The sequence below is a fragment of the Apteryx mantelli genome, chromosome 2 (assembly GCF_036417845.1).
Source record: "Apteryx mantelli isolate bAptMan1 chromosome 2, bAptMan1.hap1, whole genome shotgun sequence".
NCBI classification, from domain to species: Eukaryota; Metazoa; Chordata; class Aves; order Apterygiformes; family Apterygidae; genus Apteryx; species Apteryx mantelli.
Genome location: NC_089979.1, coordinates 141,072,933 through 141,089,268, shown reverse-complemented (window position 1 = coordinate 141,089,268; position 16,336 = coordinate 141,072,933). Strand labels below are relative to the sequence as shown.

The 16,336-nt window shown below is 38.9% G+C and overlaps 1 protein-coding gene across 3 annotated transcripts in view; it reads right to left on the bottom strand.

Moving 5' to 3' along the window:
• Positions 1 to 9,370: 9,370 nt before the first annotated feature.
• Positions 9,371 to 16,336, bottom strand: part of LOC106483405 (collagen alpha-1(XXVIII) chain) — a 77,371-nt gene continuing 70,405 nt past the window's right edge. For 2 of the 3 annotated variants that reach the window (XM_013941309.2, XM_013941311.2), the window contains 4 exons: positions 15,618 to 15,805; positions 12,909 to 13,125; positions 10,765 to 10,941; positions 9,371 to 10,191 (listed from right to left, as the gene is read on the bottom strand). In XM_013941309.2, coding sequence (XP_013796763.2) covers positions 10,769 to 10,941; positions 12,909 to 13,125; positions 15,618 to 15,805 — 578 coding nt within the window. In that variant the 3' untranslated portion in view covers positions 9,371 to 10,191; positions 10,765 to 10,768. Of the gene's footprint in view, positions 10,192 to 10,764; positions 10,942 to 12,908; positions 13,126 to 15,617; positions 15,806 to 16,336 lie in introns of those variants that run through there. The other variant, XM_013941310.2, reaches the window with a different exon arrangement.

The following is a 16,336-nucleotide window of genomic DNA, read 5'->3' as shown; positions in this document are numbered from 1 at the left end:
AGGTAAAAGCAACAATCTTTTACTGTGTAAGTTCCCCTAATTTAAAAAAGAAAAGTGTGTGTGTGGGGGGGGGGGGAAGCTTAGTCAAATGATATTCCCAAAACGAAGCCTTGTTCTTGGAGATGTAATAGAACTTTCTACAGAGCAGATGTTTCTGGGCATTGCTAGTTAGAGCTGTCTAGAGAGGCAGGAAGGTCATTCAACTTATATCCCAGGTTGGGGTGGAGAGGGGAGTGTCACACTTGGCAAACTGAGAACGGAGATCAAAATCTTTACTTCTGTGTGGCACCTCCTGCCTCCTTTCTGCAGGCTGGCGAAAGAGCTCTGGAGCGCTTACCCTCAGGTCGCCAGGGTAAGTAACCTAGAGCAGAGTAAAGGTTGCTCCTGTGTGATAAGTAGCTTCATTTCCAGCATCACACGTTCTCCACCAAGTTTGGTGCTGGGTGCTGCTTGGGAGCAGGGACTCTCCTTCACTCCTTGCTGCTGTCGCCCTGAGCCCTGGTGTGCTTGGGCTTCCAGCAAGCACTCCTGCGCTTGACGCTTACTGCTAGATGTAAATTTGCTAGATTCAGCAATACTGTAACAGTTATAGATGCAGTTGGGTTGCTACAAAAGAAAACAAGTATCAGTAGTTAAACAATTATTTCTCTTTCACTGTGTGTTTATGGAGTCTGTTGCTCTTTGGGTTTTATACTACAGAAAAACTTAAAGATCTTTTTTATAGTTCTGTGTCCCTGCCTCAGATTCAACAAATACCTGCAAGATACGTCACTGCAATGCTCAACAGGACGTTTGCTCAACATCCTGCTTATGTAGCGTCTGGGTTAAACATCAGACATGAGACAGTAACTTCATCAAAGAGACTGAGAAGCATGACTTAGTCACAGTGGTCAATAAAAAATGTAATTTTGTGAGATGAATTAAGAGGTGATTTTTAAAGACCTCAGCCAGCTATTGCTACTAAGCCGGTAGTTTTTGAAGTTAACTTTGATATGATTTGTAAAAACCTCTTGACATCTTGCTATATTTATTTTATTAAGGCATTTTGTTGTTTTCCTCCTGGTAGCACTGTAGGATAAAGCTAAGGTTGTTGGGGCCTTGTACTGCATCTGCATCATTTAAGATACTGGGATTTCTTTTCACTGACATGAGAAGTTTTGTAATGTTTGACTTCGGAACCAGTACAGCATCTTACTCTACGCTGCCCTAAATCACTAAAGTGAACTTTAACTTAATAAAAGGGAACTTTGTTGAGTAGTTTCCTTCTCTTAAAAAGGAAAGTTTCAACCAAAATATAAATAGTAAACAAACCCAACACACTACTGAGTAAAAAGGTCAAAAAAGCATTGTATCTGACTGCTAAATTCTCAAAGAGCCTGCTTAAATAGCTTTAACTTGTACAGTTTAACCTGTATGTGTTGGAATATTCAGTGAGTATTATGAATTTTCACTGACTATATTATTTGGTAAATGTGTAAAAAAAAATATATATATATATATATATTTCTATTTCCAAATGCAAAATTCCTTTCAGTCTTACAGAGTGCAATTCTGCCACCAGCACTGTCATAGTCACTTTTTGGGGGGAATCTGTGCCTCAAATATTTTATGATCTACATAGTTTTACAGTGTGCTGTCTGATGGAGTCTCAGTCACAGTTCTCTGAGGGTCATTGCATGAAAATACTAATTTTCAAAACTAGATTTTATATGTAAATCTTATTATACTTGAGTTAACTGGAAAATACAGCTGTTGTGGTCAGCAAATGTATTTCACGTATTAATTTACAGTGTAGTTAAAACCAATAGGAACTATCCTTTGAGGAAACAGGATGCACTAGGGAGTTGCCCTGAATGAAATAAGTAGCTGAACTTGCCAGTTATGTCAGGCTGGTAATTCCAAAGAATTACTGTCTATTTGCTCTCCATGGGAAATTGCTACTAAATGTCCCCAGTCTCCTCAGCCACCTTGCTCTCCACCCCTGTCGCTGTGTAGTCAGAGCTGGGCCCACATGCAGCAAAATCCCTTAAATGCTGCTCAGGACGACGGCTTTTGCCACGCTGGCCCTCCTTCCTCTGCACACCCTTCTCCCCTGTGGGATGGATTTGGACACATCCTGGGCCTGGGTCCTGAGCATTGCTGGGTCTCTGGATTTATTGCTCTTCATCATTTATTATTCTGGCAGGTTTAAGCCTCCTGTAAGCTTTAACCTGCTGGGCTAGTCAGGCTGCCTCCTGAGCCAGAGGAGCACCAACACAAAGCACTTCCGATAAGTGGTTTCCTGCCAGCACCCGTTTCTGAAATACATGCGATATGCTCTGACAGTACTCAGCGGCTAGTTCAGGCAACAATTTAGATGCATATTTTTTTTATCTTATGTAATACAGATTGGGAGCCCTAAAATACAAACTTATCCCAGACTAATAAATCACTGACTCCATATTTCCACTCTTCTTAAATATGTTATCATTTTTGTTTTAAAAAATTATCCTTGTCACTGAAAGCCACAGGGAGCTGAAGCCCCTGAATGGAAATATCCTCTAACCATAGACTCTGCATGAACAGTGGGATGTCTCTGCTGCACATCCCAGATTTAGAGGGTTGTGATGGGATCTCTGTTGGGGTCCAGGGTGCACCAGCAGGCTCTGCAACCTCTTCCCCCCACACCCAGGGTTTGGCTGCCTGTCCCCAAGGCCAGCATGATGTGGTGCAGCCCTGAGCACTTGGACTGCAGCCTGGGCAAAGAGCTGGGAGAAGGTTCATCTCGGGACCTCGGTCCTCACCTGAGCGATGCTGCAGGGATGCCTGCACCTGCCCCAGTACCTCAATGACCCCAGACTGGCTGCCCTGACTTGCCAGCCTGGCCTTGGACCTGCCTCATGGTTACGGATCTGTCTGGCCATTGCCAGACCCTGGCAAACCCTGGTTGCCTTCACTGGACCTGCTCTGCTCTTCTTGTTCAGGCACCGTGGGACTGTGCCCCTCGTTGGTGAGGTCTCTGCCCACACCTGCCTGTCTTGTCATTGCCTTTGGCTCCTGGTTCACCTCCCTTGCAGAGCAAGGCCATGCTGCTCCCTGATGCTCATTTCCTTTGGCTTTTAGTCCTTTGGGCAGAGGCCTCCAAGGGTACTAATTGGGTTAATGAGGTTACTATTAAGCTATGGTAGCAGTGGTGTGATTTCCATAGGAAGTGGGCTAGAATCTACCAACTTGCTCTATAAAGATTGCCAAGCAGCTCTGCAGGGAATTTGCACCTCTTTGGTGCCTGCTTACCTGGATTTCAACCAGCAAAATGGAGGAGAGAAGGTTGTGTTGTTATTGATAGGATTACTGTCAGTTCCCCAAACCTTTTAATTTTAGAATTGTGTCATCTGAAGTCAAAAATCAGCACCCTGTCCTATAGCCAAATCCACTTGCTGCAGCTGAGATAGGCAGGGATTACAGCAATGAAGGGCTACCAGAAACCTCATCCCAGTTTAGGGCAGCTGTGCAACAACTGTTCATAGCCCTGCCTACAAGGGTGTCAAGGAGGGCTGATGCTGACCTGGTTTACAAACCTACAGCCCCTGGAGCTCCAGCGCGTGGCACTGGGGCTCCCCTGAAAGCTGTGTGCAGATGTTCTTCTTTTCATCTACAAGCCTGATCCCAAGAGCAATAAGGTTAATGGAAGGGTGGCTTTTTCTTCACTTCACTGAGATTTGAATGAGAGATTAGCTGTGTTTGCAGCAATTTTAAAGCTAGCCTGAAACTCTTTTGGGGGGGGGGGGGGGGTTACTTACTTTTTCAGCCTTGTGGTTGCCAGATTTATTCTTGTCAAAATTCTTACCTTCAGTTATTTTTACAATAAGAAATGGGTATGTTTGTGTCCCTGGGTCCAATATGCCAGATATTGGAGAGAGCCTTTTTGCTATACCAGTAAAATGCAAAAATCTCCTTTCTCCCTCCCTGTCCACACATAACAAGGCTATAGCTGAAAACAGAGGGGTAGAGCCAAGAACACCTGAGGACAATCCCAGTGTTCTTCCTTCCATTTTAGAAATTACTCTACAATAGGTCTTATGTGCAATTAGAAAAACAAAATAGAACATCTTTATGGATTGCATTTGAGGGCCTTATCCAGTTGGCTGAATTTCTGCATATTCCTGGTTAGAAAAAATGAGCCAAGCTTAAGCAGAATTTGGCTAGAAATCTGGGTTTCATATATCCTTGAAGGTTAGAACTGATTCTGTTCCTATTAAAACAAGCAATAGTGTTCCTGGAAGCAAAGACACCTACTTTTAAGGCCATCTCAGATAACAATCTAGTAAGTACTATTAATCAAGTATAATTTATATTTCTCCAGAGCTCTTTCTGGTTAATCTCAGATGTGCCCTCTTTTGGGGCATCTTTTATTCCTCCGTTTGAACCTCATGAAAAAAAGTTATTATTTATAAATCATAACAATGCATTCTAATTGTATGTGTAGTTTTGAAATGATTATCTCACACTCCAGAATACAGAATGGTTCTTAACAAATAAATAAAAATTTTTTAAAATCTTCCATTTAATACTAATTTATGCATACCATAATCTCATTTTCTTAGGTTTTGTATTAAAAAAGAAATCAAAGCTGCATGCTTTTGCACATGAAATGCTCACCCTTGATGTTTCTTTCTCCTTTGTCTGGTTTGCACATAAAAAGCAGATCTGAACTTTAATTGAACCAGATAATCTGGTGATTTTTCAATGTCTTCTATGCTTTTTCAAGAATTTTGAGCATTGGAGGTGGTTCCTTGTTTACTGATGGAAACATTTAGCAAATATTCGCCTCTGCTGACTGTTCCTTGTGTAAACCACAAAGAACCAAGGTTTCCAGCGCTTTGCTAATTACTCTGCTTATAATTTGCCATCAAAGTGCCCCAAGCAAAGACAAATATGAATCTGATCATTTTACCTTGTGTCTTTATTTTTGGCCTCTTCTTCTGGAAATGGCTACACACAATGTCTGAAAAAGCACCCCATGACAGCAAACAGCAAACACCCCTGGATGTTTCTAGAGCTTGCTGAAATACCACCACTTGACTCTCTAGAGAGGGACGGCTTGACGAGAGTGTCCTCACATGCCTCTCCTTGTCCAAACTGGTGAAAGGAGCAGAAACCAGGAAAGCCTGTAGCCACCCAGCAAGGCTCGGGTTTATTTGTGAAGCAGGGTTCGTAAGACTGCTTCGTAATCACTAACAAGACGGGAAAGCCCTGTTGTGTTAAGCACGACGCAGTTCATCTGTAATGGGAAAGCAATGTCAACCACTGCTAGAGCTAATGGAAGAAACAGCCAAGCACAGAGTCCACAGACCTAGCTGCTTTTTCCAGGAGAGGTTTCTGGAGACAGAGTCAGATCCTCATGACATTTTTTTTGTTAACTGGTGCTTTTGTGAAAAGAGCGAAGTTCATGTTTTCTATTTGTTTGTTTGTTTTTAATTCAAGCACTTAACCACAGTAAAGTGTGCTAAACCTAGTGCTTTACAGATCACCGTGGATAAAGTTAGGGTGGGGGAGCACAAGTGAAGAATTATAGTTCTGCTGTAACTGTGATGTTTCTGCTGGGATGGCTGTATTTCATATGCAAGCTGCAAAGTCAATATAGTCTTAGCTTATGTTCTGTAAATAGAGCTGTGTGCACATTAGCAACATTTCTGTGTGAGGCTGTACTTTAATTTCAAAATGGACTTTGACTTTTACGTAAGAAAGATGTACCAGGAAAATTGTAATTACCTGATTGCAGCTTTCAATTAACTTTTCAACTAAATAGCATAAAATGAATACGAGGGCAGCACTGTGTAACTATCAAGTGCAATATCTGAGATTTCTGCTTACATTTGGCTGTGTGATTTCAGAATTGTGGGCTGCTGAATTTTTAAACTTTGATTCAGCTGTAGCAGCAGCTGAGGAAACTCTGCAATTAGGAGGAAGGTAAAAAGCAGGAGTGAGGAGACTGAAATGATTATAAAAGAGGTTTGATAAAAAGCTGCAGGAAGGCTAAGAGTAAATAGTGGGGGTGTCAAAGATTTCAGTGCTGGCCCTACAGTGTCTCATGTGTCAGGAGCTCTTAGGAAAGGTGCTGTGCTTGCAGCCAGAGCTGGGGGTGCTCCAAACCGCACACCTACCCATGAAGATTGTGGTCCTTCCACTGGGGGAGATGGGAAGTTATTTGTTTTGTTTCTAAAAACAAAACAAAACAAAACCCTTTTTTTTTTAATTCAAGAAGTTACCCCTGAGGACTTGCTTTGAATTACGTGCTGTGAGCTGGATGCCTTCACAGGTTTTGAGAAGGGTGTGCTGTTTGCACAGATAGCACCAACAGATCTAAGAAGGAGGATGAGGAGGAAAGGTGCTGGAATACTGTGGTAAATCTGTTTTGTCCATTAAACTTAACTTTAAAAAAATGGATGCTGGTCACAGCCATGCTATCCGTGAAGTCACTTTTTTTTTAAGGAACTTCTTTGAGAGTCATTTCGAACTGAGGAATATAGTAATCAGTTGTTATGAGGATGTTTGCAGTCCAGGAACTGTTGCATATTTTCCATCAGTTTAGAGTAGCATAGAGGAAATTTGAAGATGTAGAGGAAACTAAGGTGTGCAGGCAGCAGGAGAGTCAATGAAAAGACAGCATCATTAAACACTTTGCATTGGCCCTAGAGACAGGCAGTGAATGACCTGGGTTGAAGCAAGAGATAAATTCAATTTGTTAGATGCTTACAAGAGAATTAGCAGCATTTCACAAAGTGAAAAGCTGCTATGGTACTATGAGTAGATGCAGGTATTATTTTCCTGTGAATAAACTTTCTTTTCTGAGCATAAATCTAGAGCTGTCAGAAGGAAGGATGTCTCAAATAGAATTCACCTTGTAATGATCGGTTTTAAAGGAAGGAATAACTTCTGTTATTCTAACTTTTCTAACTACAGCATCATTTTTAACTTTTATGATTTGTAGTGTTTGGTCTGGTTCCACAGAAGATTTAAAGATTTCATTATTAAACTATTCTCACTACTAAAATTCACCTGTAATGTAAGTAAAGGGTTGTTTGATTGCCAGTGGAAAAGGTAATGCTTTTAATTAGTGATGATGTTTTAGGATTTTATACAACTTAAAAGAATACAGTGGGTATTTAGCACAAGGTGCCCCCTTCTGGTTTATTAGTTTACGGCACTCTCGAGGATCCACAGCTGGGTGAAGAGTCGTAGGAGACGAGGCTGCAGTCAGGGCTGATGCAGACTTAGAGATTTGTCCTGTTGGAATGGACTGATGTGACTTTTCATGATTTACTAGATAACATAGCATATATTCAGAGATTATAGTCTGGGGCTTCACTGAAAAACCTGAACAGGAAAGAATGCTTATTTCAGGATAATCTGACTTAAACAGCATGTAATTAAAAAAAAAAACTGAAAAAACTTTATAGGCTTCATTTCTGCTTTTTTTGCTATAATATGTTCTAGTCAACTCTGCACTAAAGTGGAGAAGAAAGCAGTGTCCTTATGGATCACACTGGTTTAATTGCTCCAAGAAAATTCCTTCTATCCATGTTAGCAGAGAGTAACTCTGTTTTAACATTGTTATATAACAAGTGGTGCCACTATTTGTACTTATCAAAGCTGGACAAATTTACCAAAAGTTTGCACTAAACCTAATGCTGTTTAGAAGATATTTGTGTACCCCTGCAACTTTCATCTTCACATTTATCCCAAATTCATTATCCAAAGTTTTTCTTAGATAAGATGATGGTTAGTGGTTGGATTTGCATTTTGTCTGGAGATACGCAGCTGAATACAACAGCTATTCCCACCCCAAAGAAGCTGATCACCTCCTTGTTCTTCCTCCATTAAAAATGCATAGAATTACAGGCTATGGAGCTGGAGGGATCTTGGGATTCCAGGCAGAAATGTTGCCACTGTCAGTTTCCAGGAAGAGTTATACCTAAAATATTCCTGGTGGATGTGAAATGAAGGGCGGCGGGCGATCGTGGAAACTACCATCATCAGAGAATTTATGGTTATCCATAGGTAATCTACAGTAGAGCTTAACTCTGCACATTTTTCTTCTCTTCTGACTAAATCTATCCGACTTGAATAACTTGTTTGCTATCCTGTATCAGTGCAATGAGTTATTCCCCTTGAAGTGCAGGATGTTATACTTACCCTTACCGAGTGCAAGCTGCTTGGGAGGGGATGTCCTGGGGCAGAGGAGATTTGATGAATTTTTTCTTTTCCTTCAGATAATTTGATTTCATGTGAGGGTCATATTTTATGCTAATCTTCTCAAAAATGTTTGTTCTGCCTCTTATTTACATTGCCTCTCATTTAACTGAAATGAATTCTGAATACTGGATTTTAAACATATCCCAGAAAAAAGTTGCTCAATGCATCTTTTGAGTTTGACTATATGTTAATATTATATTTTAGTGTGATATAATTTTTGAGTCTAATTTTTCTAGCCAATCTGAAAATATTGTTGTAGTCTATATGTCTTGTTCTTCTGTTTTTTCAAAGCTTGTGTTATTCTTCTCTTGCTGAAGTTATTTGTTTTGGACATCTGTTCACTATTAAAGGTCTCCAACGCATAGAAATTCTTGGTATGATGACATTAGCTTTGTTATTAAGAAGTAGTTTGATTCTTTCTGTGATCTTTTCATGCCACTAGTAGACAGCTTGTTTGCTTGTAACCTTTTAGCTGACTTGCTGATTATGGCCAGCTTTATATCCGGCTGATTTTACTTACCACAAGAGTCCATCTATATCATTGTAGCATGCTTTGAAGCCATTTGTTCTTCAGATCCAAAAAACCAAAACAGACTGAGAGCCTTAATAAAAGTTTTGTTAAATTCGTTAAATTTAGGGGGGTTTTTTTGAAATAAAAACAATAGCTGATTTCAACAGCTTGACTTTTGTTCTATACCACAGAGTCCCTTCATTTTCAGCACATCACAGAACACATAGCACAAGATATTGTCTTTGTGCTTCATGTCAATCAGATATTAGTTGTACCTCCAGTTTTTCTGGAGGGGTCACCATATTAATTCTGAGCATAATAAGAGCTGGATGCTGGTTTGGGCTGCTGCTGTTTTTTCTAATTTGAAACTCACTAGAAAGGCCAGGTTTCTGGAAGAGGATGGAGCCCTCCATTCCTTTAAAAACTGTACTTCGAGCACTTCTCTCCATAGAACTAGGTTTGCACGTTATATGCTGTCTTTTGGTGACATAGGGAATAAAAACTGTGCAAGCAGTTGTTTTGAACTCCTTTAAATATATCAAAAATTGTCCAGTGTGTCTGTATAGATATTCGTTTGTTCTTTGCAAGAAAATAACAATTCAGAACTCTTTATCAAGTGTTGCTTTCCATTTTAATCGGATGCTCATCATTTTCAGTTTTTATAATGCAATCATATGGAGTTATGACTAAAAGTAAAAAAGATATAAGTAAACATTTATATACATCTTTCCGTGCTTTTCCCTTTTCAATTTAATAGCATTTAATAGCATATATTAGAGTCAAATAACATTTTTTTGATTTAATACAGAGGCCCTGAGAAATCAAAATGTACTGACTAGCCTAAAGGACTTGAAGAATCCTGTAGATTTTAATGTAATTCTGAATAGAAGTCCTACCCTCATAACTGAAAAGGTTATATTGGTGTTAATCCAAATGTGCTTTCATAGGTAAAAAGTTCTAATTACTTATAGCTGTGGCATTTACATTCCAAAGAGGCACTCTAATTAATGAAAATCTTAACGTATGTCTCAAAATGCTGTAATAAGAGTACTAATTTCAGAAATCACTTACTCTTGTTTAAAACTGGAGCACATTTTATTCTTCCAAGAGAATGAGAGACCTCTGTCATTAAATGCTGAGTGTCAACACTTTTGACATTTTAATCCTAAAAATAGAGTCTGATCATTGCCATGTGTAGTACCAACTTATTATAAACATGGAGGGAAAAGGTATGTTCTCATGTGTGTGTGTATGTGTGATAAAGTTCTTGCTATGTTGTTTAGATAACATGCTATACAGGAATCTAGTTAATGTGAATACCATAGTGGGGAAAGTAGCGTGTGATGTGATAGTAGTACATCCATGTTAACACATCATTTTGGTTTCTTCTCAATCATTCCTTCCTCAGTACACACAACTTTAAAAACTCCCAATGGCAGTCATTTCTAGAAGAAATAATGAATTGATTAATTTTCTTGAAATGTTAAGAAAAATACATGTTGTAGTTCAATGGATTTTTTTTGTAGTGAAAGATCAAATAATATAATATTTTAATACATTTATTGGGGAGGAGCTATATGGCTTTTGGAAAGGATGTTACACAATACTGATAAGCAAGCTCTTTGAAGTCCATGCCCCATTCACTAAGCAAGTGGACCTAAGATGGTTAATATAGACTGCCTGGATTTCCAAAACATAAGGTCCTTCACCAAAGGATCTAAAAGAAAGTTACATTGGATTGGGAGGGACAGTCTTCTAATTTATAAATAACTGGTGAAAAGAAGAAAACAAAGGAAAGGGAATAAAAGTGGAGAGAAGTCACTGGAGAGTGTGCGCTATGCTCTGTGCTGCTCCATTTAATCATAATGATCAGCAGCACAGAGCATCAAGGTTGACCAAAGGGATAGAATATGAGATGATATGATATGTATGTCTAGTATGGGATATATTGAAATAGACTAAATCTTTTCAGTCTGGAAAAGAGGTGATTGAAGGACGATCTGATGGAGATAACTTACTTGTTCATATATCAACGCAGGTTTCTCGACACTCTTTTTCTGTTTCAAATCTGTTGTTGGTGCCATTACAACCTCCGTACCAGAACTGGGCACAAGAATTGCCATTCTTGTCATAATACCATTTCACCACATAGTCTCGGCAATTCCCTGGTTTCATAGGTTCCAAACACTTTGGATCTGAAAGTATATCAATTCAAGTTAGCTTGGAATTTGGAGGTCAGATACATTTTCCTACAAGAGCCTTCTTCAATAAGAAGAGCACCCATTTATTTTCTTGTAGAGCCTGGGAGGATATATGCAGCTTTCAGTTTGTTGCCAAATCCCCATTTATATTAATGAATTATGTGAACAAGTCTAACCAAACATAGGATCACTTTCAAATGAGACTGCCTAAATCCTGATACTAGAACCAAACTGTTATTTAAATACCTAAACCCACAACTGGTACACAAGCGGTGTCAACTAAGTTTGAAACTCTGACTCTCACCACATGTGGTATCTGCAGCCAGAGCAACCAGATGAACAAAAGATGAGAAGAAAATCTAGTAACTATACTGGGGGAGGGAGTGGGGTTTGTTGTTTGGTTGGTTTTGGTACAGATTCCTGCTTCAGAAGCCAGTCCTTTCAATACTTGGTTTCTCTTCACTAGCTAGACTTTCTTCACCAGAGTTGTGATGGGAGTTTGTCCTCAGCAAGTTTAAGAGACTGCCTGCTGGATTAAATAGGTCTGTTTTGCTTATGAAGAAAGTGCAGGTTCTTAGAGAAACATTGCCCTGCTCCTTGCCTTTACTTCTGCTCTGTCTCAGCGAAAGGAGCTTCAGGTTGGCTGCTTTGACTTGACCATCTCTCTGTTGTCCATACACCAGTTCTGAGCACTGCAACCTTGTCATCTAGTCCAGACATCTGCTCTCTGAGAGGGGCGTCTGTGACTTCCTATCTCTGCCTGAGGTTTCTGAGGGAAAATACTGTCCCTCCAGTCATTTTCAGAAAGCCAAAGAAATAATTTTCGGGGAGGAAGATGATCCTTTAAAGAAGAAAAAAAATACTGCAAAGCCAATGAAGAAAGCAGGAGCCAGTTAAGAAAAAAAAAAGAAAGGAAAAAGAAGACTTTTAAAGTGAAAGTTCTGCCACAAAGAGAGTCTTGGAGCACCTGCACCCCAGGTATGCTGCCCAAGACCTGTTCTTCATGAGGCGCCAGGATTAAAGCTGTCCTTTCTGTCAGCTGCCAAGTGAGAAAGAATTCTGCAGAGTACGTGAAGTGGAGAGGTGGAAGACTGTAAATGTAAAGAAGGTACAAGGTACTATATATGTCCTCATCTCAAATAGGTAGCTTCAGGAAGTCATTTTATGAAGTGTTGCTTAGTATTGCTGCAAAGAAATATCTAATATTTTTATAGAACTTGTAATAGGTAACTTCAGCTATTTGCATAGCTTTTTATAATTTTGCTTAACTAACTGATCATGTAGATCACTTTTTTAGTGTCCCCCTCCCCGCCTTCTCAGCCACAGATGTCACACACATAGTTCTTAATTAATCTACTGATAAAATATTTTGCCCTGCAGTTTGGAATCAATAGCCTTTACCTGAGATGAAAAGCAGATTTATGGAGGTGACGAGGACCTGCAGCTCCCCTGAAAACCCTAACACTACCAATTTTATAACCTTGGGGTTTATGCTATTTCTAGAATACAGTGATGTATTTAGGATCTAAAATCTGAAAGCAGAAATGGGAGAGAGAAAATTTACTGAGTTGATTATTCACTACTTTGGCAATGCCACTCATTTCTGACAAACCATATCTGCTGCATCTCCAAACCCCAGTTCTGCCATGACAGACCCAATAGCAGATGTATAACCAGATGCTAAATTATTTCTTTTCTGCGCTAAAAGACTCAAACGTGTGTCTGCAAGCATGAAAGATTCTCTCATTAATCTCTTTGACCTCTTTATTTCTCTGCCTAAACTATTTTAAATATCTTTTTGTTCAAAGCACTGTGAAAAGCAATCAGCGTTCAGGAAGGAAGATGAAGTCTTTGAAAAGGAAAAGCATGGGGGCAAATCTATGTGTTTCACAACCCCCAGAATAGGAGAATTACTACCCACCCACCTACCCCATATTCTGAGGGCAGTATTTATTCCTCACCTTTTTGAGTTGTTACTACCTGTGGTTGCAACACTGTTAGCTGGTGATCTTCAGCTGTAGTTACATTGAATAAAGGATTGACTACTGGACTCTGAGGTCTGATTTCAGCAACATCATAAAGCGGGGGAATTCTTGATTCTCTGTGAGCAGAGATGGTCACAGTATGATCCTGAGCAGATGGCAATGGCTCAGTATATCTGGTCCTCGGGGGACTAAGCTAAAGAAAGGAGTCAAAATCACATAACTTAAGATGTATTTGGGTTCAGATCTTAAGAAAAAAATTGAGAGATTTGATGTAGGAAACTAATGGTATTTTTCTCAGGTATTATTTAGCAATACTGGCTGGTGGATTCAGACCTCCTTCTAGTGAAGTATCAGCCTGCAGCCCTCCTTCCCCACTCTGCCTGGCCCTTGCTCCTCTGTTCCCCAGCTCAGCTAAGCAAAGGAGCCTTAGTGGTGAGAGAATGGAGCAAAAGCAGCTCCTGCTTTCTGTTCTTGCTTCAGTCAATTACTCAGTAGGTGACCATGATTTTACAACTGCTGACACTAAGAGCTAACTGAGAAGACAAAAGAATGCCTCCCATTTAGTCACAAAGCCAAATGAAATCCATTTAAGCAAAATTTCAGGCACCACTTAGTCTGTAACATAAGTAAAACAAAAAATGCAAGGAACTTCAGAGTAAGTGAGTGCTTACTAACATCTATTACACTCACTAGGAATGATCAGGCATTTTGAGTCTGTCAAAAAATGGAAAATGGCAGGCAGGAAGAACAGTATACTTGTGTTATTCATAGAAAAACAGACATGCATTATGCTCCTCCAAAGATTGTTTTAGATGTGGAATCCCTTGAGTATGTCTCAAGAGCAAAAATTTCCAAAACTTGTGCTATAGGAACCACGTCCTAATATTAAGAATTTCTCATAGATGCATCCTTATCTGTATAAGGCCACATGACAAATCACCTCCTTTCCTTTTTATAGCTGTCTAACATCCAGTTGCTAATTATTAGAATTTTAAAGATTACCTTGAGCAGAATGTTAAGAAGCCAATACACCTCTTTTGAATTAAGATTATTATAAAAAAAAATTGTCTCTCTAATGTTTTAGTATATTCAAGAAGATTTGCAAGAATTTAGTATAAATATCATACAAACGGGTGCATTAATCCCACACACTTATTATCTATTGAAAGCAGGAAGGAATTTAATACTACATTCCACATCCTCCCGTTTACAGGCCACTACCAGCACACCGAGTCAGTTTAAGAAAACTCCTAGTCATTGGGACTCTGAAACTCTTAAGCCTGGCTGAAATATATATGTGCAGACAGTTCATTCAATCCTTTCCACATTGCATTTCTTCTCTGGTCTACTAAATGGCTGTGTTTATTTCAAATAGTAACTCAACAATTCTGAAGATTTAACTATTACCACAGCCAGCTAAAGCCAAGTGTACGAGCATCTAATTACTTAGAACTCAAAACAACTCATAAAAAGCTACCATATTTGTGATCCTTGTCATAAGACTTCTAAATGTCAGTATCTATAAATCCAGGCTTATATTTATTTTTTTTAATGGCACAGAATGTCAAAATTTTCATTCAGTGTTACACAGATATACCTGGAGGCATTATAAGCCCCAAATCTGATTCAGTCACAGTTCCTGAGGGATCTGTCATTTACAGAAATAAAACTGTGAATTTTGAAAGTGAAGTTGAACTATTTAATTACTAATGGTATTAAGTGAACAATAATCCAAAGAATTAGCATTGGCTAATCCACTAACTCCTTCACACTCAGTCAGTAGCATTTAATTAGCTCCAACCCATATTCCATTTAATGTTTAAATGCCAGTACGCATCATGGGGTTCATTATATCTATTCCATGCTGCTACAGAGGATTTTACATCAAATATTTCTATAGTTTATTGAACAGGTTATGGGGACAAGCAACATGTCCATTTTTATCATCAGCTGTTTTCAGGCAAAGCAGTAAAAACACCCTAGAGAGTTAGCTCTGACACACTGTTAAGGTGACAAATCTGATAAGGTGACACTGATATTAAGGCAAATACCAAAGGCCTAATAAGAGAGGTAAAGTGAAATACACCTACAGAAAATATTTATCTGTCTGTTGCATTAAAAGTCCACCTGCCCTGTCTGTTTGCACAGCAGCACCATGTTGCAGGGCAGAAGTCCCATGCAGGACAGGAAGAATTTTAAAGCTGGAAGATGAAAGAGCGACCTGAATGAGGAGTCTGGAAGCACAGCCCAAGGTGGAAGGCAAACACTGCTGAAGGCCTAAAACGCCTAGAGAGTATGTGAACATGACTAGAAACGTTGTACTAGCAATCAGCTTGCACACAAATAAGTGCCTTCTCACTGTGTATCTGACTGCAAGTAGAAATATCTGCAAGGTTTCCAACTCACTTTTAAGATGAATCAGAACTATGAAAAATGTGAGGTCTGTTGGCATTTATTGCCACTAAGACACAGTATTACCCTCTTCTTATTGTAAAATTCTGTTCTAAACAAGTAATTAAGTTCCACTCTTACTTTAAAAGCTTTGTTCAGATCTGTTTTGTTCTATCCAAAGAAGACATTATTTATATATTAAATGACTTGCAAACAGTGCAATAAATAACTTATAAATTTAAATAAAAACCTATATTTTAAAAATATTTGATAACTACTACTTTTTTTACTTACTGGGTAAGTAATTCCTTCTGTAGGGGGCACATAAGCCTCTGAAATAGTCATTGTAGGTAACTGGCCATCAGTAACTTCACCAGATACTTCAAATCCAGGACTTGGAGATGGAGATAAAACATCAGCTTTTCTGGTGTAGAGTTCAGATTCATTCTCACAGATTTTTGTGACAAGTTTATTTTCAAGAGCTAAAAAGATTAACACAAAGATGACATTTGCTAAGTGTAATAAAGAAAAGTCACACCAATTCTCCACATGCTTTTGTACAGTATGACACACAAATCTTCTTTTATGATAATGATTTTTGATATGCTGTCTTCTAAAGCTATGTCAAAATTGAAGTAAGAAGTAATAAAGCAATGTACTCTCATAATTATTTAATTTTAGGCACTCTTGTTCATTTAAGAAGAAACAGATAAAATAGTACTTTCAGCACCAAGCCTTTTGTAAGCAGAAGTCATAGATCAATGGGCTGGAAAAAAAAGACAAAGTGAATAAATGAAGGTGTGTATGTGTAAGAAAGAGAAAGAGAAACTTGTCTACACATTCTGCTTATTCTCACAAGAATTTCGGTGAGTGGGAAGACTTCTATGTTAAATGTTAGAGCCTGAGTCCAAGCCCTAAGTTTAATCCTAGCACAGGCTCAGCATAGTGAAATGAGTTCATGCTCAGAATAGATGTACTTTAGAGGATTATTCTGTGAACAGTCTAGATCAATT